This window comes from Meleagris gallopavo, chromosome 4, assembly GCF_905368555.1.
Source record: "Meleagris gallopavo chromosome 4, MGAL_WU_HG_1.1, whole genome shotgun sequence".
In the NCBI taxonomy this organism is placed as follows: Eukaryota; Metazoa; Chordata; class Aves; order Galliformes; family Phasianidae; genus Meleagris; species Meleagris gallopavo.
In genome coordinates this window covers 5,423,685-5,450,802 of record NC_139407.1, presented here as the reverse complement: position 1 = coordinate 5,450,802, position 27,118 = coordinate 5,423,685, and the positions used below count along the sequence as shown (strand labels likewise).

The 27,118-nt window shown below is 43.2% G+C and overlaps 1 protein-coding gene across 2 annotated transcripts; it reads right to left on the bottom strand.

Annotated features, from left to right (window-relative positions):
• Window positions 1-1,834: 1,834 nt before the first annotated feature.
• On the bottom strand, window positions 1,835-21,057 carry MFAP3L (microfibril associated protein 3 like). 2 transcript variants are annotated; one of them, XM_085222056.1, is made up of 3 exons: window positions 20,822-21,057; window positions 9,955-10,358; window positions 1,835-7,046 (listed from the first exon to the last, which is right to left on the bottom strand). In XM_085222056.1, exons 2-3 carry the CDS (start codon window positions 10,235-10,237, stop codon window positions 6,190-6,192), a joined length of 1,140 nt encoding a protein of 379 aa, XP_085078182.1. In that variant the 5' UTR covers window positions 10,238-10,358; window positions 20,822-21,057; the 3' UTR covers window positions 1,835-6,189. The 2 variants fall into 2 exon arrangements, with proteins under 2 accessions (XP_085078182.1, XP_085078181.1); XM_085222055.1 differs by having other exon boundaries at window positions 1,835-7,049; window positions 20,822-21,055.
• Window positions 21,058-27,118: the final 6,061 nt, after the last annotated feature.

Sequence of the window (27,118 nt, the reverse complement as noted above, 5' to 3'; positions counted from 1 at the left end):
ATCGGGGTCTGGGAGGAGCCTGTTTGACAGTGTTCAGGAGCTTAACTGTGGTCTGGCAGTGGGGACAACTGGTGTGGTGGTACGTCTTCCTGGGAAACGCTGAGCAAGATGCTGGAGGAGCTCAGCACACTGAACAGGAGCGGCCTCAGGTGGTGCCGATCTGTGTTAAAAATAAGTCACAGCATTATCAATCTACCCCAGTTACAGACAGAGCTAGCTCCACTCTGGGACAATAAAATAGCATGTGGCTCTGGGCATGTGTGCTCTATTCTATGACCTCTCCACTATTTTTTGATAGATAACTGTAGATAAATTGTGGATGTCTTTCATTAGTTCAACTGAAACCACTGAATAAAAATGCTTTTTGAAAATATTTTTTCAAAATTGGAACACCCTTTCAAAGAGCAGAGTTAAAACAGAAAAGATTGTAGACTAAAAACACATGAAATAAACAGCTCCCGTTCTGGCACTGGCTGGTGTTTTTCAGCATAGGAGACAGGCATCTGGCAAGATCAAATCTTTCTATGTGAAAGAACAAATGTCACCCATCTCATCTCCATCTCCATCTCCATCTCCATCTCCATCTCCATCTCCATCTCCATCTCCATCTCCATCATTTCCATCTCCGTCAGTGACTGTCACTGGCTGCTGCATGCATAACACCAGCAGAGCCAAGGCAAGGCATGTCTGTTTTTATTAAGTCCTGCTGGGGCAGTTAAGGAGTGAAGCCGGCCAGCTGCTGTGGGAAAGGAAAGCCATTTCACCATGTCCTTTAGGGTGGGTGAGGGAATGGAGAAAGATCATAGAATCATAGAATCATAGAATGGCCTGGGTTGAAAAGGACCACAATGATCACCCTGTTTTAACCCCCTGCTGTGTGCAGGGTCGCCACCCACTGAACCAGGCTGCCCAGAGCCACATCCAGCCTGGCCTTGAATGCCTCCAGGGATGGGGCATCCACAGCCTCCTTGAACACCCTGTTCCAGTGCCTCACCACCCTCTGAGTGAAAAACTTCCTCCTCGTATCTAACCTAAACCTCTCTTGTCTTAGTTTAAAACCATTCCCCCTTGTCCTATCACCATCCACCCTCATAAACAGCCATTCCCCCTCCTGTTTATACGCTCCCTTCAAGTGCTGGAAGGCCACAAGTTAAACAAGCCCAGTTCCCTGAACCTTTCCTCATAGGAGAGGTGCTCCAGCCCTCTGATCATCTCAGTGCCCTCCTCTGGACCCGCTCCAAGAGCTCCACATCCTTCCTGTACTGGAGGCCTCAGGCCTGGACGCAGTGCTGCAGATGGGGCCTCACAAGAGCCGAGTACAGAGGGACAATCACCTCCCTCTCCCTGCTGGCCACCCCTTTTTTAATGCAGCCCAGAACACAGTTGGCCTTCTGGGCTGCAAGCGCACACTGCTGGCTCATGTCCAGCTTCTCGTCCACCAGGACCCTCAAGTCCTTCTCCACACGACTGCTCTCAAGGGGTTCTTCGCCCAGTCTATATAAACACCTGGGATTGCCCCAGTCCAAGTGCAGCACCTTGCACTTGGCCTTGTTGAACCTCAGCAGTATGGCAATCGATACTTCTGTTTCCTTCTAGTACTCTGTACGGTACTCCTCTGGGAGAGGAGACACTTTGTTAGCTTTAATTCTGAAAGAACAGCAAGACTTTTTGGCAGGGCCCAATGACAGTGCTCAGAGAGGAGACAGCTGACATAAAGTCCTTTGGATTACATAAAGAAGTGCCAACATGCTTCCAGAGGGAAAATGCTACGAATGTGAGCAGTCAAGGCTATTAATACAACAATTGGGTCTATATTCTGAATAATGACAACAGCTCTCTTTCAAAGCTTTATTAAAACTCATGTCTAGACAAATAACTGTTTCTCCTGATCAAAGTTCTGATGTATTAGCACATGTACAATGAAAGCCATAGTTTACTTTCATTTGAACTGTAGCCTCGGTGTACTCATATAAGGCAGTTGCCATCTTTTTGAGTGTGTACAAACTCAGCATAGTCAGTGCAAATTCTTTATTGAAACAATGACCAATTTACAAGCTGGATCACAATTCTTTTTGCCACTAGAGCATGAACTGGTCTCTGTGGTTTACGGCTGCGAACTATAAAACTGTAGCAGTTATTTAAATCAAAATACAGTAGCTGCTTCTCCAAAGAACATCGTTATTTTATATTTCTCATTAAATTAAAAAGGATTTCATAACAAATGAAATATAACAGGATACTTTAGTGCAAACATTTCCTTTCCATCTAAGAAGCTTTCAGTTGTCCCACAAAGTATGACATACTCTAAAATAGCATGCTGCCAAGATAGGCCATGAGAACTTTTAAAATTCAACACTTAATACTTCTCAGAATCAAACTGAGCTCTGAATCAAACTGAAGGTCAGAAAGCCCTGATTACGTTACAGTACTTTTGCCAAAAGGTAACTGCAAATCGAGGAACTGACATTGTACCTACGTTAGAATAAAACAGGCACTGTTAAAAAAAAGTAAAAATCAACATCTGCCCATATATGCCATTCAGCAAGACTGATGATGATAACACAGTAATTTTTAAGGAGCAAACTGCTATGCCTCACCTAATACCAACAAACCTGCATAAAATGCTGATCTATCCTTTCTAACAATTCTGAAATGACAGTCTTTAAAAATGAGTGAAGGGTAGAGACTTACTCACAAGCACACTCATTCAGAAAACAGAAGAGGGTCAGCAGTAAACAAGTGCTGATCAGAAAGAAAATGCTGTCAGTAAATAGTGAGCACAGTGTTCAAGTGGTCTGATGAATACAATCTTATGTTTAGTGCAAAAAGAACAGTGAGTGTCAAAAAATCAAATCCAACGCTGATTTGCTATGCTGCAGAAATGTAGTCATCTTTCATGAAGTTTCAGCAAAAACATTTTAAATAGCATAAATATATTCTGCAAATTTCATTTCCTTTCTGAGCAGGCCTGGTGTTCCTTATGCTTTTAAAATGTGAATGTCCTTGGACAGGATTTTCCAAGTGCTGAGCACTTTAAGAACAATTGCTGCTTGATAAATAAAACAGTACAGCAAAAGGTGTGCAGAGTCCAAATACGACAACAGATTACTTAATGTCCCTGAAGTACTTAGAGTGAACAAAAATACATAACGATGCAAATGTTAATGTTTCTTTCAAACCATCAGTAATTTTATATTTGTTAATACTGCTCTTTTGACATAAAATAGCCATTCCCTTGGAAATTCTGCAAAAAAATAAAAACAAATAATTACTTTATGAAAACAAAGCCAGAAAATTTGGAAGAGAAAAGATGGGTTTGGGTTTGGATCTTGCAGCCCACATACCTCCCACAAAGGAAGTCCCTGAAAGCATTGAAAAAGCTTTGTGCTTTCAGGTGTAGTATAGTAGACACATAAAAGAGAAGAAATACATAAAACAAAACAATTACAGCCTGTGTTTTCTTTCAGTACAGCACTGTTCTGTTTTTTATTCCAGTAGTACCACCAAGCTCTGTGTCCAAAAGCTTTACAGCAGCCTGGCTGTAAAGACTTGGCAATCAGTGACTTCAGCTCCAGCAAAGTCAGTTGAGAAGTTCCCTTTGACCTTGCAACAGCAGAAATTCAGCACCATACCTATTACATGCATCAATTCCAAGTTACTGTTGCTCACAAATGATTCCCAAGGTATGTCTGTATATAAACACATGCTCTTCCTGGGCAGTCTTTGGAAAAAAATAGGAGCTGTATCTTCAAGAAAGTTTACACAGAGGCACTGTCAGGATCAGAATGGCCTAGTACCAATCACCACATGAATACATGAAAGGGTCTGGTCTCCACTGGAAAAATTTGTAATTAGAAAGCAAACAAATCCTGTAGTTTAATTTTGAAACTTTTTTTTTTTTTTAAGTGTAATTTTAAAGTTATTGAAGGAGAACATCCTTTATCATCTGATCAGCCTTAGTTGGGCACCAAGCAGCTAACTTATTAAGTGTGTTACCATTATTTGTAAATACTGGGCAGGTAGAAAAATCGAGATGCCTCTTTTCAGGAGATCAAGGTGAATGAAAGGAATTTAATGCAAGTTCCTGCTTTTTTTTTTCTGCCCTCACCCTCTTTCAAACTAGAACCAAAGCGAGTGATTTGAAGAAAAACTGATATGAGCAGTGAACAGAAACGTATTTTGGACTCAGACAAGGAAATAAGCTTGCATCACAAGTGTCTGAAATCACACCAGTCAGGTGTGAGGTTCCTCATGCTGTTCTTACCCCACGTTCTAGATTTACATTGCTTCTCTCTAAAATGTTTCCAGCCATATTCCTTAAGGGATTTTGCCCTTGCATTCTCCTTTTGGATATGTGCAAATGCATTTTGTAGAGATGCCTACCACAGTGGTGAGCACAAATGTTAAGCAACTAAATGCTGTCATCTTCATGAGTTTATCACAAAATCTCAAGTCTTTATTAAACAAATATTCTTTTAGTAACCATGGAAAGGCAAGTTACAAGGTGTTCCTGTATTACACTGCTAGTGAAGTTCTGCTCTTTAATACGAAGATAACCTCAATCTGTTATCAGTGTGTTTTTTTAGATGGCTGCCACGTTGACTTTGCTTGGTCTCGGTGAGCTGTGCAGCCAACATAGCTGATTACCTCCAAAGGACACCTTATGTAGACGTGACTACTTCAGTAGTACATCCAGAGAGCCATCCATGCATCACCTCTCCATAGACCTAAGTGACTTATTTTTTTGCAATATACCAGATTCCAGATTCGAATATCTATACATACACCACAGTCTTCCTTAAAATCTACTAGGTGATAGTAAGTTCCTTAGTTCCAAATTAAATATGTGTCAGATAATGAAGTAATATGCTATTAACCCCAGAGAAACTCGTCCTTTTAAGTGCTTTCTTTCCAGGCTTACTCCAAAGAAGGTCCTTTTTATTGTCTGTCTGCAACTCCTGGCATAAATGTTTATCCTTTTTTAATATGTCCCAATTGCTGTAATACTTAAGTTTTACTGGTATAGAATCACATGTTCTCAAGTAGGAAACATCCTACCGTATGCGGGAGGTTCTTAAAATATCAAAGAAATTATAACGCAGTAAAACAGTTTGTGTGACTGTCATTGTAATTTCACAGCACGCTTCTTTTTTTTTATTTAATTTGGATATAACGTCCTCCAACTTATGCTCACAGATAAATTTAGACTTGATCCCCGACTAAAAAATCTGCACAAAATTGAGAATCCAAGTATAGGTGCCTTCTGCATTTCACCCTTGTCATCATCTGATTACTGGAGTTTGCAGGACTGTTAATGCAGCTGCATTCTGCCGAACACTGTGCATTCCTGCCAAATTACTAAAAAGCAAGACATCCTGCATATTTGCAACTGTTTTCCTTACAAACTTCAGGCAAGGTCGGGGACAGACGAAGTTGGAGACAGACAAACAAATGCAAGAAAAAACCCGCAGGGCTCTGACTGCAAATTTTTATAAGATGCTTAAGGGCTTTCCTATCTTTAAAATACACCTTAAAGTTGTTTCTTGACAAGAAAAACAAAACAAACAAACAAACAAACAAAAAACCCACCCACTCATTGGCATCTTCATTCAGTGGAAAAGGGAAAACTATTTCCCTTGTGCCTAAGCAGGCTGGTCCCAAATGAAATGGAAACATTTTAACTTTCTTTAATGGCCTCTTCAATCACAATGCAGCTCAGCAAACAGGCTTTGTAAAAGTAATCTATTAGGATTTTATTTGGCTACTGGAGCGCTGCCTCTTGGGCAGTAATTCAAATTCACAAGACAATATTTGCAAAATAATGGAAAATAATGGCTGTGAAGGAGGAAAATGAAAACCGGTTTTGTGTTCAATAAGTTCAAGTGTCCTACATCAAATACTACCAGTGACTTCCAGGTGGCCATACAGGTAACTCCAGCCTAGAAAATGCTGAGGTAAATGTTTCTTGGAAATACTCCTAATCCAAAAGAGCAAATAGTATTAATGTATTAGCAATTACTCTGCCATACATCATGATAAATTAAAGTCAAACCGAGAAGAAAGTGCCAATAATCCACATACATGCTTTGCTATGATAGTCTCCTGGTAAGGCTTAGCGGCAAGTACAATATGTATTTTTAAAAGAGCTCCACCTGATTTTCCTGCTATGCATAGATTCAGGAGTAACTATCATACATGGCTTTCATATATAACACACGTGTCATTTGCCAATGCTGTGTCATCAGAAGTCAGTTCGGCAGAAGGCTCAGGAGAGGGCTCTGCTGGAAGTGCTGGTGTTTGAGGAAGGTCTTCTTCCTTGGTGTCCAACTGCACACTTTCCTGTGACTGACCATCCACGCAGTCCTTTTTGGACAGTGGGTGAACCGACACTTTTATTGCAATCTGTTGAGGTGGCTCATGCAGTGATGATGCATCAGAGTCAGCTGTGGGAGAGTCACTGCGCTTCAAAGCGTTCGGGATCGTGTAGAGCTCATCTGTTTCAGTAGTTTCCTGGCCTTCTGCTGTCTGCCGTACAAAATTCTGTCCTTGCTCCTCCAGACCAACAACCTCCATAATTTCTTCCATTATAGTCCTGCAGTTCATGATGAGAGGTGGCAAAGGCACACTCCGAGCAAGCTCTTCGATATAGCGAGCAAATTCCATGGTCTTGAACTGTGTTACTTTGGCAAGCTCGAGCGTTTTGGCTGAAGTGATAATTGGGATACGTTTTGCAATCTCAAAGGCTTTCTGGAGTTTCTCTGCTCCTTCTGTTCTGAAGAATTCATTGATTGCTTTCTCCGTTTTCTTCAGGTGACTGCTCATCATGCATAACCGCGTAATGTTCAATATCATAACAATGGTGAAAGCTACAAGGCAGACAATCATGTAGTAGATTCCCATATCTCCGGAAGTAAAGACAACCCTCAGAGTCACAGTATTGTTAACGCTGCCATACATATTAGATGCGACACACGTGTATTTACCTCTGTCTTCAAAAGACACGCTGGTAATGTTTAGGAGCCCGTTGTCAAGAAACCACCATTTTCCTGCTGGAAAGGAGAACAGAATAACTCGCTTAGAGGCATCTCGTTCACATGATCAGCACAGTTTAAACATCAGCTTTGTCAAACTGGCCTCAGATTTTGGAAAAGGGAAATAACATTGATGAGAAAACAAAGAATTTGCCATCATAAAGGGGTTTCTCCCCTTGAGATCCTAGCTTGTTAACAAATCATTGACACTGATTTCAAATATATTATATTTCATGCCTTAAAAGAGTCTCATAAAAATTAGACAATACGTATGACATCTGTGGACATCTTATAGACAGATAAAAGGATGGCAGCTTATCCCAGAGAGCCTCCCAAACACATGCCCCACATACTCAAAGAACAATAGCAACAAGATTATGAGACAGAAAAACTTACTAAACTCTCCTTGTTTTGTTCCATGACAGTGCATTTTATTGATTTTCATTGGGTTATTTTTGGTGGTTTGTTACAGTAAGCTATGTAATTTTCTTAATATAAACCTACAAAAACAAGAATTCCAGAGATATAGACTCAAGTATTTTCCACCTCCTTAACACAGCCCCAAGCCATTCCTGATAGGCATTTGTTGAAGTCAGTGATGGAGTTTCTATTATTTTCCACAGCAAGAGATTTCAGGTGCTTGCCTATCCTTACTATCAGAAAGTTGTTTTTCCTTAAATCTAACTTAGCTTGTTGCAATTTAAATCTGTTGAAGTAGCTGACCAAAGATGGCAAATCTGTGATGAAAGGACTAAAATAACACAAAACCCCAAAGCAGTGGATATAAATTCACATTGCAAGGACTGCAGTCCTGCTGTAGGCTGCTGCACATCTTATATCTACATTTATTTCATCTTTTTCATCAAAGTTTTCTGTTGTTGTTCAAAAGATTCTCCTATTTCTTACCTTATTTCTTTCCAGGAAGAATCTTTGGGCAATTTTGAGACTCAATAGTCCAAAAAAACATTTTTAATACAGAGCAGGTATGGGCTTTTATCATTTTCATGGTTTTTTTTATTTTTTTCCCTAATTAAACATGCATAGAATAAATAAAATCTTTAGTCTAAACCAGAACTTCGCATAAAAGAAATCACTCCAATCAGTTAAAGATGGGGAAATTGTGAGTAAAACTGTCTTACAGTGGATGTGTCAACATCTGTAACACTTCCTTCTCCAGTTCTAGGTTAAGATGTACAGTACTGGCTGCTGTGTATTTCTTTGAATTGCAATGTTGGCAAAGTAGGTCTTTATTCACTGTAAAATGACAAGACATCTTGCTGATGTGTTCTGGCTCCAGTTATTACAAATGAGATAACAGCACTGAACTGTGATTCAAAGACCCTGGCAGACAGTGTAAGCCACAATAAATAGAAAAGGTATCGTTGCTTTTTTTTTTTATAACAGCTCAACACCTTTTTCAGCCTAACCACATATATGCATCTTGTGCTTTCTTACATGAAAAGAACCGTATTCTTAAAGAAGTGCAGTGCTGAAAGTCTAAGATAAAATGACATTTTCTTATGCCACATTTGCATTTTCATTGATTTGGTCAAAGTTTTTGCTTATCTATCTGAATGCTTGTGTTAGCAGCTACCTCTCTGTCAGCTACACAAAGACCAAAAGTTGGATGCCTAGCTAAACAGGAAAACTTCTCTTGGTGAGCCCTAGTAAAACTCTCTATATGTTCCTATGACCATGCACATATTATATCTGAAAGTCTTCTTAACTAGGTCAAGCAGCCTCTTTCTCTAGCTTTACAGAAAAAAAAAAAAAGATAAAATATTGAAATGTATAATATAATCTGTTCTGTAGTAGGTTGTTATAGATATGCTGTTGTAGCACTTACAGTTGGGTCAATCATTTCCATAATTGCATAACTCCATAGAGTTGTTCTCAGTTCAGCTATTATTTAGACAAGCTGTCCTGCAATTATTGTGAATTATTAAGAGTCTATTTCATCATGCTGTGAACAAAGCAGTCGATACAGAAGGATTACATGAACAAAACATCTTCCATCTCCCCCCACTAAATGTTCCCTAAAAGTATAACTACGATTATTCACCAAACTTTCCTTTTATCTAAGGAAAACAAGCTCATGTGAAATGAAGGTCTCTGCCAAGTACAACAGTCTTAGTGCAGCCACAGTTGCTCAGACTTGGCTTGTCCATCTAACTGCTGCCCTGTATGGGAACTGTTGAGTCACAGCCTGAACCACTGATTGATCACCTGAGGACAGGACTGAGTCAGCCCTGGGAGCACAGGTGAAGCTGTAGACCCCCGTTTAATGGCTGACTGCCACTGGGAAAGGATCTCTTTTTGGAGATCTCTCCTCTGTGGAGTCTCTCCTATGAACCTGGATCTTTGGATACAGGTGAGCATTCCTTCCCAGTTTGTTTCTTTTCCCATCTCCACCGCAATAATCTTTCCAGCTGTAACACCAACTGTAACATGCCCCTACTTTTCCATCGGTTATTCAGGGCATCTCCTGTTTCTCACATATGTCAAGGTACATAAAGATGGGGAGGGCTAGCAGAGAGTTATTTTCTTTGAAACTGTGCCAATGAACTCTTCCCATATGCCAAGAGAATCTTTCCTTGAGTTGGAAAACAGCTTTTCTGTCTTCTTTGGTGTCAGAGAAGAACAAAGAGGAGAGAATGAATAACAGAATCAAACCTGAAGTCTTCCAATGAAAAGAAGCCTGCCTACAACATAAGCATTTCAGCTTCTTGCTATGTTTTGCTATAAATAACACACTACAAAAAAAATTGTTTTCTTCTGAGATGTACACACCATTTATAGCTGATACGATTCACATATTTTCCTGCAGGAAAATATCAGTTATTAAATTAAGGCTTTTAGTGAACCTGCTGAAGTCAGAAGTGTCTCAGGACAGGCTACATTGCTGAGAATGCTAAAATCTTACCTTTATTCTCTTCCCCTTGGAGCAGGCGGCCGTTAGAATTGTACCATCTGTAATGTGGACTAGGGCTACCTTGGACATTGCAGTCAATCAAGGCACTACACCCCTCCTTGACTATGATGTGGTCGATGTGGGAGATGACCACAGGCACAGATCCTGTGTTTGTGCCAGTGCGGTTGAAAGTGCTATTAGTCACATCCTCAGCAGTTGTCAGAGCTGCTAGTAAGATGACAAGGCGTATGGTAGGCAGAAAGCACAAAGAGTGGTGGCTGTTCAGTATGTTCATTTTCCTTCACTGCTATACGCAGCTGGCTGGAAACTGGAGTTGGTTCTGTAGAATGTAGGCCCTTGAGGTGAGGAGGTCACAAAAGAGCCTTATTTTGATCCATGCAATTTTTTTTAATATCCTAAAAAAAAAAAAAAAAGTATAATGAGATGGCCTGTATAAACAATCCATTAGATGTGCTCCTTTAAAACAGTGACACATCCATTAATGCATTTCACAATCATCAGCTCAACGTCTTGTCTAAATGCTAATGTTATCACAGTCCTTCTTCTTACTGGAAAAAGATGCATACATTTTCCTGTTGTTCAGAGTGGCAGGCGTAGGAGAAAGCTTTTATCACCTAGACACTTAGCAGCAATTTAGCTACAGCAGCAGCTACAATTTTAGACCAAAAGTTCTACAGAATTTCTTTTTTTTTTTTTTTTTTGCACCTGCAAAATCAACAGGCGAACAAAGGTGCAGCACATTAAAGCTGTCACTACCAGTTCAGTGTTCAGTGCTGCAGCTCTGTCATGCACAGCCTTAGTTGAAATGTGGAACGTGTCAGAAGGAAGAACCATTCCAGGAAGGGGTTTTGGTGCTGCTTTTAGAGCCCTTAGCATTCACAATTCTGTCTGAATACAGTAGAGCATAGAACAGAACATCTAAAACCATTCACTTTTCTTCTTCTTTTTTTTTTCTTCAGGTTTGCTGAGATAAAACGTAACATGGAAGAGATATGTAAAAGAGGGTATTTATAGTTCATGAAGTCATTTTTAGAGCAGATTTGGAAAGAAAAATACTTGCTAGTGACATACTTATGGGCAGGGTTGCTCTGAGGTACAAATGAAGCTGGGACTTTTCCATTCCTTATGTGGCCTTAAGTATTTTGCTTGTTCAGTTTTTGCACGCTCTCACAACAATATTTTTCCTCAACTAATCATCTACAATGAGCCCTTTCTTTAGCAATGACTTCAGTGTGTAGACAGAGGAGGGGGAGTTACAAATGTGCTCTCTATTGGCCTTATTATGCTCCCAGAGAACACAACGGGCATTCGCTACTGACTGATGGCACAATGTTGGCCTCAAGATGAGCACCTCTCAAAATTTCACTCACAGTCTAAGGGCCGCAAAATATGTTAAAATCACATCAGAATAGCTAACCACATTGGTTTTTGCTCACGTTTTTGTGAGGTAAATAACTGAAACTTAGTGAACCTTATTAATGAGGGAAGATCTAGGTTGGATGTCAAGGGGAAGTTCTTTCCAGAGAGAGTGGTGAGGTGCTGGAACAGCTGCCCAGAGAGGCTGTGGATGCCCCGTCCATCCCTGGAGGTGTTCAAGGCCAGGTTGGATGGGGCCCTGGGCAGCCCCAGATCTGGTATGAAATGTGGAGGTTGGTGGCCCTGCATGTGGCAGGGGGTTGGAGATTCGTGATCCTTGAGGTCCCTTCCAACCCTGGCCATTCTGTGATTATTAGTTTGAGCAATCTATCTGAAATCTAAACATAGGTCACAGTTAGTATCCAACAAACTTGCCCTAAGTGAACATTTCACTTGCAAAACAGTTTACATTATACTGAAGATTTGTTTGATGTCATGGTACCTCATCTGCTTTAGCATGGAGAAATGACTGCTGACAAAGTTAGGCAAATAACATATAAACATGAAAAACTAAAATAAAAGCCTCTTCTTTACTCAAAAAGAAAACAACATTACTGTCTTTCACTGATTCTATTTGTCTTAGGCTGTTTTCTTCTCCATTCCCTATTCTCTGTAATGCAATGAAGTTGATTTCGTACAAATGGATACAGCTGTTACTACAAGAGCAAATTAGTTTCCTCTATTTTGTAGGACGGATCATTAGTGGAAACAAAAAGCTATGTTTGTTTTTTTTTTTTCTTCAGAGAAGCTGCATGAATGGTATGGATGTTTGTCATTGCTTCAAGTCTGCCCTCATTTTCTCTCAGTTTTCCTAAATACTGAACGTGGAAATATCTGCCTTGATGAGGCAGAATAATTTTTAACCTTAAATTAACATGCAAATCTCATTTGTCCTATAAAGCCATATGAACAGTCACTTCAGAAATCCATTTCCCTCTGTGCAAACTGTGAAGGGTCTACATTCTAGACATTCTCTATAGACAGGCACAGTGTGTCTAAATCTCTGCCTTGGAAAAAGTCCTTCAAATCTGCTTATTCACTTCAGTAACTATTTACATCTAATTTCTACTATTCCATTAACCTTGGAGACAGCCATTCTTTATGGTTACACAGATTCAGTCTATAAAATGCTTGTGTACAGTGTTATAGATCTGCATTGCACCATAGAGAAAAGCCAAAAGACATGTCACACTTTCTTGGCAAGGGAAGGAGGAACAAAGACTGGCTGGTACAAGACAATGGGAAGGGCAAAGGAACAACATAAACTGCTCAAGCTTTTATTGCTAATTACTCACTGCAGCCTGTTTTTGTTGTATTTGAGCATATTTTCTGATGGCAGAAAAATCTCTACTATGAAAGCACTTAATACCTTCACAGGTGCATATCTGCTTGAAATAAACACAGTTTGATGGCTGCTATGAGCAATAACCAGGCAGGAATCTTAACACAGAACGTTTGGGAGTGGTGGCTGCTGCTTTCATGTGCCAGGGAAGGGCTATTGATGGTCATTTGGTTTTATCTGAAGAGTTAAGAGAAATCTCTCTGAAGAACAGTGTTTTAAGATGCTAGTTTAGACAAATGTTCCTAGGCAACGAAGAATAGGAAATCTTTTCTTCGGTGTGCATCCTACGCACTGTTAGTGGATAACAAAAAAAAAATATGGAAGAAACCAAAGGTTTTCTCAGCTCCACCTAATAAGAGAAAGTTAAAGGGTAGCCACTTGGGTAGCTATCCATCCTGGACCCTCTGCTAAGCTGCTGTGCAGGACCAAAAACGTTGTAGTCAGGTTTGGAAAGCAGGAAGGAGAACTGGAAACAGTAGAAAATGTGCTGACACCAGACTGTGGTGCAAAGGGAGATGTCCTGAGAGTTTCCATCCTGCTTTTGCCTCACACGCAGTAGCAGCTGAGGATGTTAAGGAAAGCAACTCTGGGAGTCAGCTGCTTTCTTAAACATAAATGATGCAATGGGTTATGATTCAGTTACACAACTAAAAGGCAGGCTAGGAGTATTGAAACAGGATTGCTAGTGATGTCAGCCCACTTCTAGCAAAGACACCTGAGAATCCAGGGTGTGGGAGAAGTGGGCTCAGTGCTAATCACTCTGGTTCTTGGCCATGACAGGTTTTACTGAACTGTGGCCCATAATGAAAACTATGAAGGCTGCCAAATTCATAACCTTTTAAATTCACTCTTAGAGAACAGCTAGAATGGCCAGACTAAAATGAAGACTCCTGCAAGAACTCCTTAAGACTGAGAGTAACACAGGATGATTGTGAAGGGAGACATTATAATATAGGGTATTGCTCTGAAGGAACAGACTCAATCTCTGGGAGCACTTCTGCCACAGAATGGGAGTTAATATAAAGTTACATTTCTGGACATGGAAAGGAGGGATGCATTCTTTTCTATTGTCCCCCAGAAACAAAAAAAACATGAGCTGTCTGAAAAACTAAAGGTTTATGGTAAGTTTATATACTTACATACACTTATTTTTCCTTCTTTTTTTTTTATTTTTATTTTATTTTTTTAAACTGTGGTGCATGAAAAGGAAAAGCAGCATCCCTAGCTACCCTGAACTACTTCTTCCACCCAAAGCTAGTGAGGGACAGGCCTACCTCTAATATGATACAAGAGGAATGTCCAAATTCTCCACCATCATCTAATACAAAGATATCTTCCCTTGGCATACTGTATTTGTAGCAACATTCACTACTGCAAGATGTTTGCCAGGAGTCCTTACATTAAATAATTCTGTTTCTTTCTTTCCACATGGTATAAAACGACAATCTGAAAGTAACAGGGCTGCTCACAGGATTAACTTCCAAGAAAAACAGCACAGGATGAGCTATGTGATGGAACTGCAACAGGCTTTTCTTTTAAGTGACAGGACAGCTGTCTGTGTGGTGCTATCTCTGCCTTTTTATCTAGGGAAGTTGCCTGGAATAGGCTTGAGAGCAAGCACAGCCTCAGGCTGATGGTATTGGTCCTGACTGTGAAATGGACCAAAACTGAGATTAAAACTTCTCTAATTAAGACCACTGATGGTCTTAATAGAAGACACTTTCAGCTCAGACTGGCTGGAAACACAAATGACTCAGAGAAATGTTCTGACTGACCGTTTGCTTTTTCACATCCCAGATGAGTTTGCTTCCCAGTATTACTGCTGCCAAGGAAAAGTGCTGTGAGTGAGGTGCTACATTTATAAGCAGTTGTGCAGAATGACACAATGACAGCACAAAAGAACAGAAGTCAGTGATGCATACCTTTTCCTGGCTTGCTTGCTCCTGTAAGACTTGCCTGTTCTTGTACTTGGAATAACGTGTAATCCTATTAACTGTGAGGTTATTCGATTCAGAAGTGAAGCACAAGAAGTCAGTTCCAATGCATAAATTATAGTCCTACAACTTTAACATCTCAATGCTGTCTTGCTTAGTTTTTAAGTGACTAAGAAAATGAAGTGATTTTCACTTTATAAATAACAATCAAGGATGATGCTACAAAACAAAATTAATGCTAATTATTTTTTTTTAACTACATATTACGTTTCCTCTTCAGGCCAATCCATCTCTTAGTTGCCATGGGCAATGCCTTTTCAAAGTGGGCAACGTAAAAGCTAACCACTGGAACAGGAATGCAAATGAAGGAACACTGTTTCATCATAATGACACACAAGCTGGAAAGTTCATTGCCAGTTCCTAGGAGAGTGAAAACTACCCAATGAAACGATTCAGCTATTAGGGTCCAGATAGCAAATGAAGAGAACTACAACTCACGTACATCTTGCAGCAACTTCCTGACTTGTATCTCTAGTTATTTGCTAGTCGATAAAATACTGCAGCTTGGTTCTCAAAAAGCTGTTTTTCATTCTTTTTGGGAGGATTTCAGTCCATCCTAACTTCACTGTCTTCCTCTTTCCTGGCTACTGTGTCAAATAGTTGACACGCTGGCAGCATTTGTAGGTTGAAGAGCTTCCTTCTGCCCATCCAGACTGCAGCTTCCAGCTGGGCAGCAACTCCCAGCTAGGTGTGTTTCAATCTTTTTGGCTGAATGCAGCTGCCTGGGAAGCTTTCAGAAACTTCTTGTCAAGGCTGCATGATGCTGCCCTGGCCGTACTGGCAGTGCCACTTGGTGTCACACTTATGCCTTCAGGCACACAATGTGAGGGTATGGGGACCCAGACCCAGGCTCCTCTCACAGGAGCACAGATTACAGACAAGGGACACAAGCTGCTGCAACAGAAATTATGGCTATCTGTGTAGAATGTTTAAACTGGGAGGTCAATCAAGGCCCAGAATGGGGCAGTGTGCAGTGCTGACTCAAGTGATGGCAAATAATTGTATGCATTTTTAATATATTGGCTAAACACAGTCCTGTGAACAGCAATAAATATGCACCTTGCATTGTGTTTTGATACAGGAATTTGAGAATGGGTTTCAAGATTGCTGAAAAAAATCAACAGTTTATGTTTGCGACTCCATTTTCAGTCAGTATAAACACATCACCTGCAGATTTTCAGATGGAACATATGGATTTGCAATCAGACATTCAACTCTAAAGTGTGATTGTGTCTTTACCAGACTTCCGTAAGCCTCTCCTACCAGAGAACAGCTAGAATGGCTAGACTAAAATGAAGACTCCTGCAAGAACTCCTTAAGACTGAGAGTAACACAGGATGATTGTGAAGGGAGACCCCCTCATTTCACAATCACACCTTACTCATGTTGTTGTCTGAAAAGTGCATTCATTGCCTGGCGTGCAATGTCAATCATCACACACTCAGGAGAGACACTGCTTATTTATTTCAGGGTTGTGGAAGCCTGAGCGCTCAGAATTTCCCCACAGATCACGCACCATACAATTAATTGCAGCAAGAAAGCAATAAGCAATGTGGTTACCCCATGTTCTATATTTGTGATAAAAAATATCCTATAAACACTTCCTACATGGCAAATCCAGACTCTTGGGGCAGGGAAGGAAGGATATGTCATTCTATTCAGTGATGGTAAAAATATCCTCCAGATTATGCCTTCACAAGCCTGTAAATATTTTAGAAGCCTTATTGCAAGTAAGTATTTTACCGTAAAGCTCTCCTCATTATCGTTCCTCTTTGTTCTACTTCATGCCTCGGTATTGCAAAACTAGCAGCATATGAAATCCTGGAGAATTTGAACCCTCCTCACTCTAAACACTTGAATGGTTCCATTGATTTGGCCATGTTTTTAAGTGATCTGGTGGCTGTTCCCCTCACTCCAACAAATGCTCAAAGACCCTAATCCGTTAACCTAAAAATGAACAGACGGAGGCTGTTGTTAGGCAATTACTGAGAGATTATTTAAAAGTACCTCAAGAATGCCAAACCTCTGAAAAGTTCCCTTCTGATGTTGCACTTCCTGTAATCCCAGGATCAAATCTTTTGTTCTTAAGAAATACACCAAATTAAAACAAAACAAAACTGTTGAGGCAGCTTGGATGTTTAGCTTTTCATTAGATAAGATGTAGTATATGTGCACATTTTTATACGGAATGAGCAATTCAGTTGTTTTCTCTTGGAGGTATTTTAATGACTGCAGTAAAAACAATGTTTTATATTTAGTGGAGAAGCTTGCTGTTTTTAAATCAACACAAGTACTGCGATGGAAATGTCCTTCTACTGAGTTGTGGGCTACCTGGATCCTACAGCAGATAGAATGCTATCAGTAGCAGAGACTTTTTAAAGCCCAGCTCACATTTGATGAGGTATGAGCTCTTGTCAGGATTTTCCAAGTAAGTGCTTCTTTCATGATGATGATTTAGATTTACTTAGCGTTTGTATCTATTTGGAGGCTGTATAATTCCTACTCAACCTTGTTTTGTATACAAAGCTATTATTCCAGAAACACCTGTACAGCTTTAAGAGGCTCAACTCCCTGCAAGCTTTCAGCATAGCTGCTGTTTTACTGTCGGCAATAAACGCAGATGATTCAATGCCTAGAAGTTCCCTTTGTTGAGAAGGCAGGAACAAAGAAGATGCAGAGATCTGTCCCACACTTCCACACGCATCTGCACACTGCCTGGCCTCACCAAGTTTTGGGTTATCTTCCCTTTTCTTTACTCATCTCTTACCTTCTATTTATACCAGCACATTGCAGGTATGACTACTAACAGCTTAAGTAACCAACATCAGCTAAAACAACAGATCTCATATGCTCTTGGGATGGCTTATCTATTCTTAGTGCTAGGAACACAGCAATGTGGAATGGGGCCCGACTCATTTCCATTTGCTTTCTCTTCAACTGAGCTGTTTGGCAAAGCTGACCATCCCTTAGATACGTCTGCATGTTTTCTTTTCCCAAATGATGAATAAAAAGTCTAAATGTAGGGAATTTAGCCCTTTGCAGGGCTCAAGAGATCTCTACTTTTTAAATTCTAAATTTTGTATGTGCTTTGAGTGTTTTCAATTCACTGCATACAGTTTTCATTAGAAACAGTATTTTAACAAAAGGCTCCCATTTTTAAAACAGAATAAAAAACAGGAAGAAAACAGTGTAGAGTATGACTAATTCATCTGTGTCCTCATAGAACTGCAAGATGCTTTTATTTACCCATTTTTAATGACTGGCTTAAGCATTGTATTGGCTGCTGGGATTCAGTGCAAAGAGGTTATATGTGGATGCTGTGACTAAGACAGGATTAAACTTGTAAAGGGGGAATTTAAACGAATCTAGCCAGTCATAGCTGAGTGCAATAGAAAAGGATCTCTTCAGATTAAAAGTGCTGTGCCTATTTCCTCCACAAGTATCAGAAGGAACAGCAAGTGTTATTCAAAGGAGTTTGCCTTGCACCAGACAGAAACTTGAGCCTTGCTTGTACACGAATGTGATCAATTTAGGACTAGAGGGAACAGCTTCAATCTGCGCCAGGGGAGGTTTAGGCTGGACATCAGGAAATACTACTTTTCTGAAAGAGTGGTCAGGCACTGCCATGGGCTGCCCAGGGAGGTGGTGGACTCACCGACCCTGGAGGCGTTCAAGGAACATTTGGATTTTGTGTTGAGAGACATGGTTTAGTGAGAACTATTGGTGGTTTGGGTGGACGGTTGGACTGGATGATCTTGAAGGTCTTTTCCAACCTTGGTGTTTCTGTGATTCTGTGATTCAATACAGCCCCCTCCTAGTGTGTCTTCATGTGGCCACTGCTGTGAAATAATCTAGGTAGAATTCATCAAGAGTTTACTGAAGGACCTCTATAACTTCTCTGCTATTTTAACTGCTCTGGGCTAAAAAAAAGTAACATCAAAATAAGAAATTTCTAAGCATCTTTTGTCAAGCTCATCACAATTAGATAATGTACTAATTGTAGCAACATCATTCAGAAATGAGTTTACAAATGTAACCCTTACAGAGCAATCTGCTATATCACATCACACCACTGCCACCAGCCACAGGCAAAACCCACTGATCAAAATGCAGCAGTGCTGGTAGGACTGTGTGCCACACATTGTGTGTGTGTGAGTGGGGACTGCACGCACAGCAGTGTGGTTGCAGTGCAGTACAGATGCCCTGTCCTCGTGCAACTTAAAAACATCAGCAGAAATCATCTGTGGCTACAACACATTCAGGAGTGGCAGAATGTGTTAATTAAATGTTAAGCCTGCCGAGAAAGGCTGTTCTTAATGCAATCCCTCCACGTGTTGTGGTCTCCTTCCAAAGTAAGAGAATTATGTGCCTTACAGAGCTCCTGATTTCTGATAAGCACTGCTCCTGGTAATGACTCTGAAGTAAGACAGTCCTCTGTCTAATGCTGTGTTAGCTAAGTAAAAATCACAACGCCTCTTTGAATTGCTCTATCCTGCACCTATACAAACATGGACAAGTTTTGTCCGCCTCTTACCTCTTTCCTGGTAGACGGAAGATCCGATGCTCTAAAATGCTGTTATGATTTATTTTAATCATATTAACTGGGGAAAAAATAACAGCACGCCCACTATCATGGAAATGATGTTTCTGAGGTGGGTCTGTACGTGGATGAAGAATGCCAACGCTTCAGTCAGCACAACTAAGTAACAGAATTAAGGCTACAGAGATGGCTTTGCAAAGGTGCACAGCTCCAAGGCCAGGCAAGAGGAAGAAATATCCCAGGAAGTACTAAGGAGCTTGGTCGTACACCACAGCCTTCTGGTGACACATTAACACATCTGTGTTAGCTACAAGCTTTCACAATGGGAAACTTGCCTGTGCTGGACTAATACCAAATATTAAAGTGGAAAGCAAGCTTTTTCTTGGTGGATTGTCTGCTGTCTGTCCAGACTTTCAGCTTCAAATTCTTCAGAAGAAATGCCACACATACAGTTGTGCACTCATGCTGCCTGAACTGTGCTCCTAACTGACGGACATTGGCACACTGCAGTCTGAACTAGAAGCCTTTCTACTAAAAAAAGGATCCCTACGGCACTAAGCACAAGTACTCCAATGGTGCTGCTGCTAACTGAACACACTAAGCCAGACAAAAGATTCTGCCATGCAAACATCACCTCCCCTGAAAGGAGATCTGCCAGATTTTGTCCTACTGCAGCGAAGAGAGGAACTGTTCCATAACGCATCGCCTCCAAACATCTCAACCGCTCCACTTTTCCCCTGTAAACTCCTCTGTGTTTCTCACCGTGAACTAACCTCGCTGTTCTTCAGCCAAACCAAATGAAGTCGCATGTGGCATTTGGCACTGCCTGCCCTGCAGGTACTTCTGTTTCTGGAGCAGGGGAGCTTCACGCCAGCAGCTCTCAGAGGACAGCTGGGAAGCACGCTTTCCTGCTAGGCGCCCAGATAAACGCACCGGACGATCGCCTGCTCAGCAGCGCTGCGCTCTGATCTCTAAGCCCGCTTTGCTGCTGCTGCTCGACTTTGGCTACTTCTGCCAGGTTCTGCTTTGGCTACTTCTGCCAGGCTGCAGTACCTGCAGGGCACTTTGGAAATTGACTTCTATCTCATGAGGCTGTGAAATGAAAAGGTAATTACGGCGAAAAAGCAGGGGGTCACCTTTATTTTAAATGTAAGGCAACACAACTTCAGCTCTCTGAAGAGGCCAGCTCCATAGAAAAGGTCCCCGTGCGGATTTCCTAACGCCCTTTCTTTCTCCCGCCCGGAGCGGGCATCGACCCCCCGGGAGCAGCGGGAAGGCAGAAGCCCCAGGTCTTCCTGCCTAAAGCCGCGCGTCCTCCCGAAAGCCCCGGTCCCGCTGCGAATCCATCCCTTGAACTTTCACGCTCCATCCGGCATTACTTCCCGAGCAGCCGTCCAGCGCTCCCAGCGCGGCACCTCCCGCTCCCCGCGGCGGCTCCCTTCCCCAGCGCCGCGGCCGCCTTCCCGCACCGCCCCGCAGCGGCTCCCCTCGCCGAGGCGCAGAGGGCCGTGCAGGTGCCGCCGCCCGCCGAGCCGCCCCCCTCGCCGAAGCGCCGCTCCCGCTCACCTGCCCGCCGGCCGCCCCGCGGCAGCGCCCGCCGCCGTGCCCCTCAGCGCGCCCCGCGCAGCACCATGCCGGGCCCGGGGCGCGCCGCGCGGGCGGGCGGGCGGGCGGAGCGCGGCGCTGCCGCAATCCGCGGTCACGGGGCGCCGTGCCGCAGCGCCGTCCTCCGCACCGCCGCTCCTCCGCCGGCTCCGGCAGGGGAAAGTAGGTCAGGGCGGCACTGAGCATGCTCGGGGCCGGGCCGGGGGGCGGCTCCGGTGCCCGCCGGGGGCGCGGAGGGTGGCTGTAGGCGCATCGCTGCCGGGGAGGGCTGCGGAGGAAGGACTGCAAGGCTGGGGAAGAGCAACCTGTTCGGTACTCCTGTAAAGCGGAACGCCGTACTCGGGGAAACGGCGTGTGTGTGTTCCGCTCGGGGCTACGGGACTGCGGGATTATGGCACCTGTCTCCGGTTGAAATCCAGTCTGAGAAGGTCCCAGGCTGCGGGTGGCCGACTGGCTCCGTAGGTATCCGAGTGCCGTAACGCGAGAGGGTAAAGCCGGCCCTTAGCTTGAAGTGGTTGTCGCTGCCTGGATGTGGATGTCGCTACCCGGGAGCCAGCAGCAGGAGGCCGGCGGGACCAGCTGTGCGCCTCTGCTGTCCTCCCATCACCTCTGCTGTACCACCTCCCCGACCTTGGAGGGCTGAGCATCAAAGCCAGTGGGATAAGCTACGTGAGGTTGTTTCCACCTGCTTGTAATCCTCCTACAGCCCTGTCTGGCCCCCGCTCCTGATATCCTTTTCGGATTGCTTCCAGGTAGTAGTAATGGGAGCTCCTCCGCTCCCATAATCAGATCACAGAGCGCTTGCTGGAACTGCTGGAAAACCTGAGTTAGGACTGCATCTCTGTGGGGCAGGGTGTGTGTGTGGTGCACCATGGTGCACACAGAGGCAAGTCTCAAGCCCACATAAGAAAAAGTGGAGGAAGAAAGCAGCAGTGGTCCAGAAAACACGGGGAAGGCTGACTAAAGGAAGCTGGACTGGTACTTGGACCCACCAGCACCTGGAGTAGAAGGAGAGCAGTTTTGCTGGGGTTTTTGTATTCCCTTCCACATCTGGCTGTGAGCACAACACTGATCTGTGCCCCTTCCTGGGAAATCACCATCTTCCACTCTTTACGTGGTCCCCATGCCTGTAGCTCTTCTGTGGGTTACTCGAAAGGCAGATGTGAACTACAGCGCAAAGTCTCCTATTGGTCTTTGTGGTCAATAGCAGGTAGGCAGCAAGGACTTAAACCACCACAGTGGTTAAAAGCAGTGGTGCATGCTGATATCATGCAATTTCCTTCAATTCAGTGCTTCCTATGCATTTTACCTTTCTGCTCTCCCCAACTCCCACTCACGCAGCCCACACATAGCAGCCCCAAGGAAGTCTGCTGAGCTTTGAAGGAGAACTACCTTTTCCTGCAGCCGTGGTGCATGGCTGCTGTCTGACCATAAACTGATTGCTGTGGGAAAGGGCCCTCCCACAGGTGAGGCTGTCTTCCCCAGGCTCTGAAAGGTCCAATCCTGCCCGTGCTGCCAGTGCTAGATACATTCACCTGGTATGTCCTTTGTGCCTCAAACACTGTGAGGTTGATGTGATTTCTGAACTGACTGTGCACCCTACTGGCTAAGTTTGATGTCTTTTGTGTATAGGAAGTACTAACTGAAGGCCCTCTTTGGAGGACAGAGAGAAGCCAACTTCGGCTCTGAAATCCCAGTCTGACCAGGGAACGTGCAGACTTCTGGAAATGTTTCAGTATTGGCTTGTCCCGATGCTTGCTCTTCTCTCTGGTTCACTATGCAAAGCACCACAACCTCAGATAGTAGCATACCTGATGTCACCACAGACACTGGGATATTGTACTTCTGCAGCTCTCCATCATCTTTTGAACTTTAGCCAGCTGGGCTCTAATACAGGGAGCCACTGGAGGCTGGTAAACCCATCCTATGAGCACATCCAGGCAGTCTCCCTTTGGGACAGCACCAGAATCCAGCCAGGAAGGTGGGTAACCATTGCCCACAGCCACACCTGTGGTATTGCCCTCTGGCTTAAGGTCTGGATCTGGCTGAAGAGTTGAGATGCTGTTGCCTAGAGGGGCACATATGGGATGTCACTGAGGCTAAGGATTTCATCAAAAGGCTTGGCCAGAGTGGTCTCTGGGATGTTTGCAAGGCTCAAAACCAGGATCCAGCCAAGCACTGTCATCAGTGCCAAGTGCATGCTCTCATCTACTGCCAGTGTTCACCTGGGAGCAGCCCAGGCATTCTGGGCATGCAGAGGCACTGGGAGCAGGAGAGGAGAGAGGCCCTTGTCCTACATAGGGCAGCACCATATCTCCTCTCACAGGAGGCCCCGTTGAAGCCCCTCTGCTGCCAGCACCTTTCCATGTGAACTCTGTGCACAGAGATGCTTCTTGTGGAAGCTTACTTTTTACCAGACCTTTTGGAAATACCTTGGTCTGAGCTACATCCCAGAGTGTTGAGGCTTAATCATTGGTTGTGTTTTGTTCTTGTTCCTCCTCTCTCTGCCTTTTGAAATAATTCAAAATAAGTTAAAAAAGATGAAGGGTCAAACTTTTGGTCTTACGGTGGCTTTTGTTTGTACCTCATAAGATCAGGCAGCAGTAACTGTTTCTCTCCTGACATTCTGTATCTGTTACCTTCCAGTTTTGTTGGTTTTGCCGTTGTCTTCTACAAAGGTAAGGATGGGAATGACCAATTATATTTTATTCCTCCCTATGTCTTAACATGTAAGATCACAGAAATAACTTGGTTTAGTACCTCTCATAGGAGGAAGAATTCTTGCTAAGACAGACTGTGTCTGCATTGATCCATTTTCATCACTCATTTCTGAGGGAAGCTCCTTCCTGAGCTATGATGTAGACACAGTCCACAGGTAAACCAAAAACATGGATTATGTGGGCACTGTAAGAAAATCTTACAAAGATTGTATGCGAAAGGTTCTCTGTGTGTGTGTACTTGTGTTGAAGGTGTTACTGCTCAAGTGCCTTGATGATGTGTGCAGCAGAAAGCCTAGCTGTGCTTAAAAGACCTTGCCATGAGTAAGTTGGGGCAGCTGAGATCACATTATAGACAAAAGAGTTTTGGTTCCTCCCTTTTCTGTGTCTCCTTGCCCTCCTACCCCCCACCTTCTGTGCGCCCAGTTTCCTATATGTTTCCATTTAGTTACTAAAAACTAGAGGCTAAAAACATTGCTTCAGAGGATGCTGATGAGATGAAACTCTAGGCTGTATATCAAGAGTCACTGACCTAGCGATGGAATGATCTCAGTACTCTTCTGATGCTTAAGAGAGCTTTTGTGTTCAAAGACCAATATAGGATGACAGGCAGTTTATTGGAGACCCCGGATAAGCCCAAGGCCTAGGGGTCATAGCAATTGGTTTACAGTTACCTTCATAATGTCAGATGCCTCACACTTTTTAATTCTTTTCCTTTCTACACCAAATGATCTTACTTATTTCAAGTTTCTATTGCATGAAACAATGATCATTTCTCTCATCACTTTTGATTAGCTCAGCTGTTCTTAAGCTCTCAAGCTGAATAAGCTGAGAGAGGGCACTAAAAATCAAATCTGCACCTCTAATTAGCTTTTGAAAAAGCAGTGTTTACCATTCACTGCATGAACTGACTGTCAGACGTTATACCACCATGGAAACACTCTACAGCTGTTGATGTGGTCTACTTAGGTTTCAGCAAAGCCTTTGACGCTGTCTCCAAAAGCATTCTCCTGCAGAAGCTGGCAGCCTGTGGCTTGGACAGGTACACACTTGGCTGGGTAAAGAACTGGCTGGACGGCCGGGCCCAGAGAGTGGTGGGGAATGGAGTTAAATCCAGCTGGCGACCCGTCACGAGTGGTGCTCCCCAGGGGTCGGTGCTGGGGCCTGTGCTGTCAATATCTCTATTGATGACCTGGATGAGGGCATTGAGTGCACCCTCAGTAAGTTTGCAGATGACACCAAGCTGGCAGGAAGTGTTGATCTGTCTGGGGGTAGGGAGGCCCTACAGAGGGATCTGGATAGGCTGGATTCCTGGGCTGAGGCCAATGGTATCAACCGTGTTTGGGCTGGTTTGACCCAGTTCCGTGACAAGCGGGGTGGAGAGGACCTGTGGATCCATGCCATGGAAAGGGGAAAATAAAGGGAAAAAGAGAGATGGGCCCCAAAAAATAACAGTGGCAACGATCTGAGGAGAAACAAACTAATTTACTAAATAAGATAACAGAATGCAAGATAACATGCTGTAATACAATATAATACAATATAATTAGAATTGAAGCTAATAAATCAGATATAATGAGAGGTAGTGTCTGAAAGCCAAAGGCCTTGCTCTAATACTCAGGTGAGACGTGTGGTTGGGACAAGTAGAAGGGAGGAGAGCTCACATGCTGCCGAAACCAGAAAAAAGGGAGGGGCAATGACCTACTAAGGCCTTTTGTCTATTCCCCCTCAGCAGATAACAGAACAGCAGAGTCCTCTGGGGAATGGAGTAGTTCTTCTCTTCCACGACAGGACCCAGACCTGGGGCATTAACTCTTTAACTCCCAGTGCACTACATGATGTTATGATGTGGAATACCGATAACCAAACATCATAAAACCATGACAAACGGGATGAAGTTCAAGAAGACCGAGTGCTGGGTCCTGCACTTTGGCCACAACAACCCCAGGCAACACTACAAGCTTGGGGCAGAGTGGCTTGAAGGCTGTATAGAGGAGCTGGGGGTGTTGGTCGACACTCAGCTGAACATGAGCCAGCAGTGTGCCCATGTGGCTAAGAAGGGCAATGGCATCCTGGTTGGTATCAGAAATGGTGTTGCCAGCAGGAGCAGGGAAGTGATCATCCCTTTGTACTCAGCACTGGTGAGGCCCCGCCTGAAGTACTGTGTTCAGTTTTAGGCCGCCAGAACAAGACAGATATTGAGGCCCTGGAGCGTGTTCAGAGAAGGGCAACAAAGCTGGTGAGGAGGAGCGACTGAGGGAGCTGGGATTGTTCAGTCTGGAGAAGAGGAGGCTGGGTGCCACCTTATCGCTCTCTACAACTACCCAAAGGGAAACTGTAGTGAGCTGGGAGTCACCCTTTTCTCTCAGGTAGCTAGTGATAGCCTCAAGTTGTGCCAGGGGAGATTCAGGTTGGATGTTAGGAAATAATTCTCTGCGACAGTGGTCAGTCTGGAATGGGCTGCCCAGGGATGTGATGGAGTCACTCTCCCTGGAGGTATGCAAGAAACATTGAGATGTTGTACTGAGGGACATGGTTTAGTGGGAAGTATAAGTGATAGGTGATTGTTGGACTGGACGATCTCAGAGGTCTTTTCCAACCTTGGTGATTCTGTGATTCTTAAACCTACAGCTATCTTCTCAAAGAAGCTGTAGCCTCGTCCATTTGCTACCTGTCATTAAGTTACACTGGGCTGTACAGTTCGGTTTTTGACAGGTAATTAAATGTTTCTTGAGCTCCTCGGGGAACATCTGGCTTTCCTTCCAGTTGATTGTGAGGGAACTCCTTACATATGGCAAAGTTCTTCACCTGCTGCATTCACCATTTCTCAGTCACGCAGAATTCCCTTTCTGGGGTGTTCTTTTGCTCAATGCCTGGAAAAACGTGAACATTCATCAGCTGAACTGCTTTAGATCCTGAAAGACACTTCTAGTAGTCATATTATCCGGTGAATTCCTAGAATAAATGCTGTGGGTTTTGTCTTGGATAAGCTGTTCTGTGGTTTTAACAGTTATCTAAAAGAAGCTCATTTTTAACAAAGATCATTTTTAATATCGCATTGAGATTCAAGATTTTTCAGTACCTTAAAGTGTAATGTTCACATTTCCTAGCTCATATTGTAGTAATCATTGCAGGACTTGTTTAACCCTTCTCTGATATTAATTAGTTCATTCTGTGCATTAAATATACTTAAGTACTGAAGCCTTCATCCAGCTGCCTTTTCAACTTAAGACTCGGCTTTGTCACAAGGTAACCCTGCCATCTACTGGGAGTAAAGTTTTTTGCCTCTATAATGGGAATGGGAGTGGGATGTCTATTTACATACAGAAAGGGCCTTCTCTCTTCTGAAAATAACAGAATGATTTCCTGTTGTTCAGGGGAGGTGCACTTCTGAAACGCTCAGATGATGAGTTACTGGAGAAGGCATCAAATGTGTAAAACGAAAGGGCTTTTCTTTTCTCTCTTGCACCACCAACCTTTTCTCTGTTGAAACTTTCTGAATCTGTCATTCCTCTCCCAGTTTCCTTTTCAGTCATGCCCC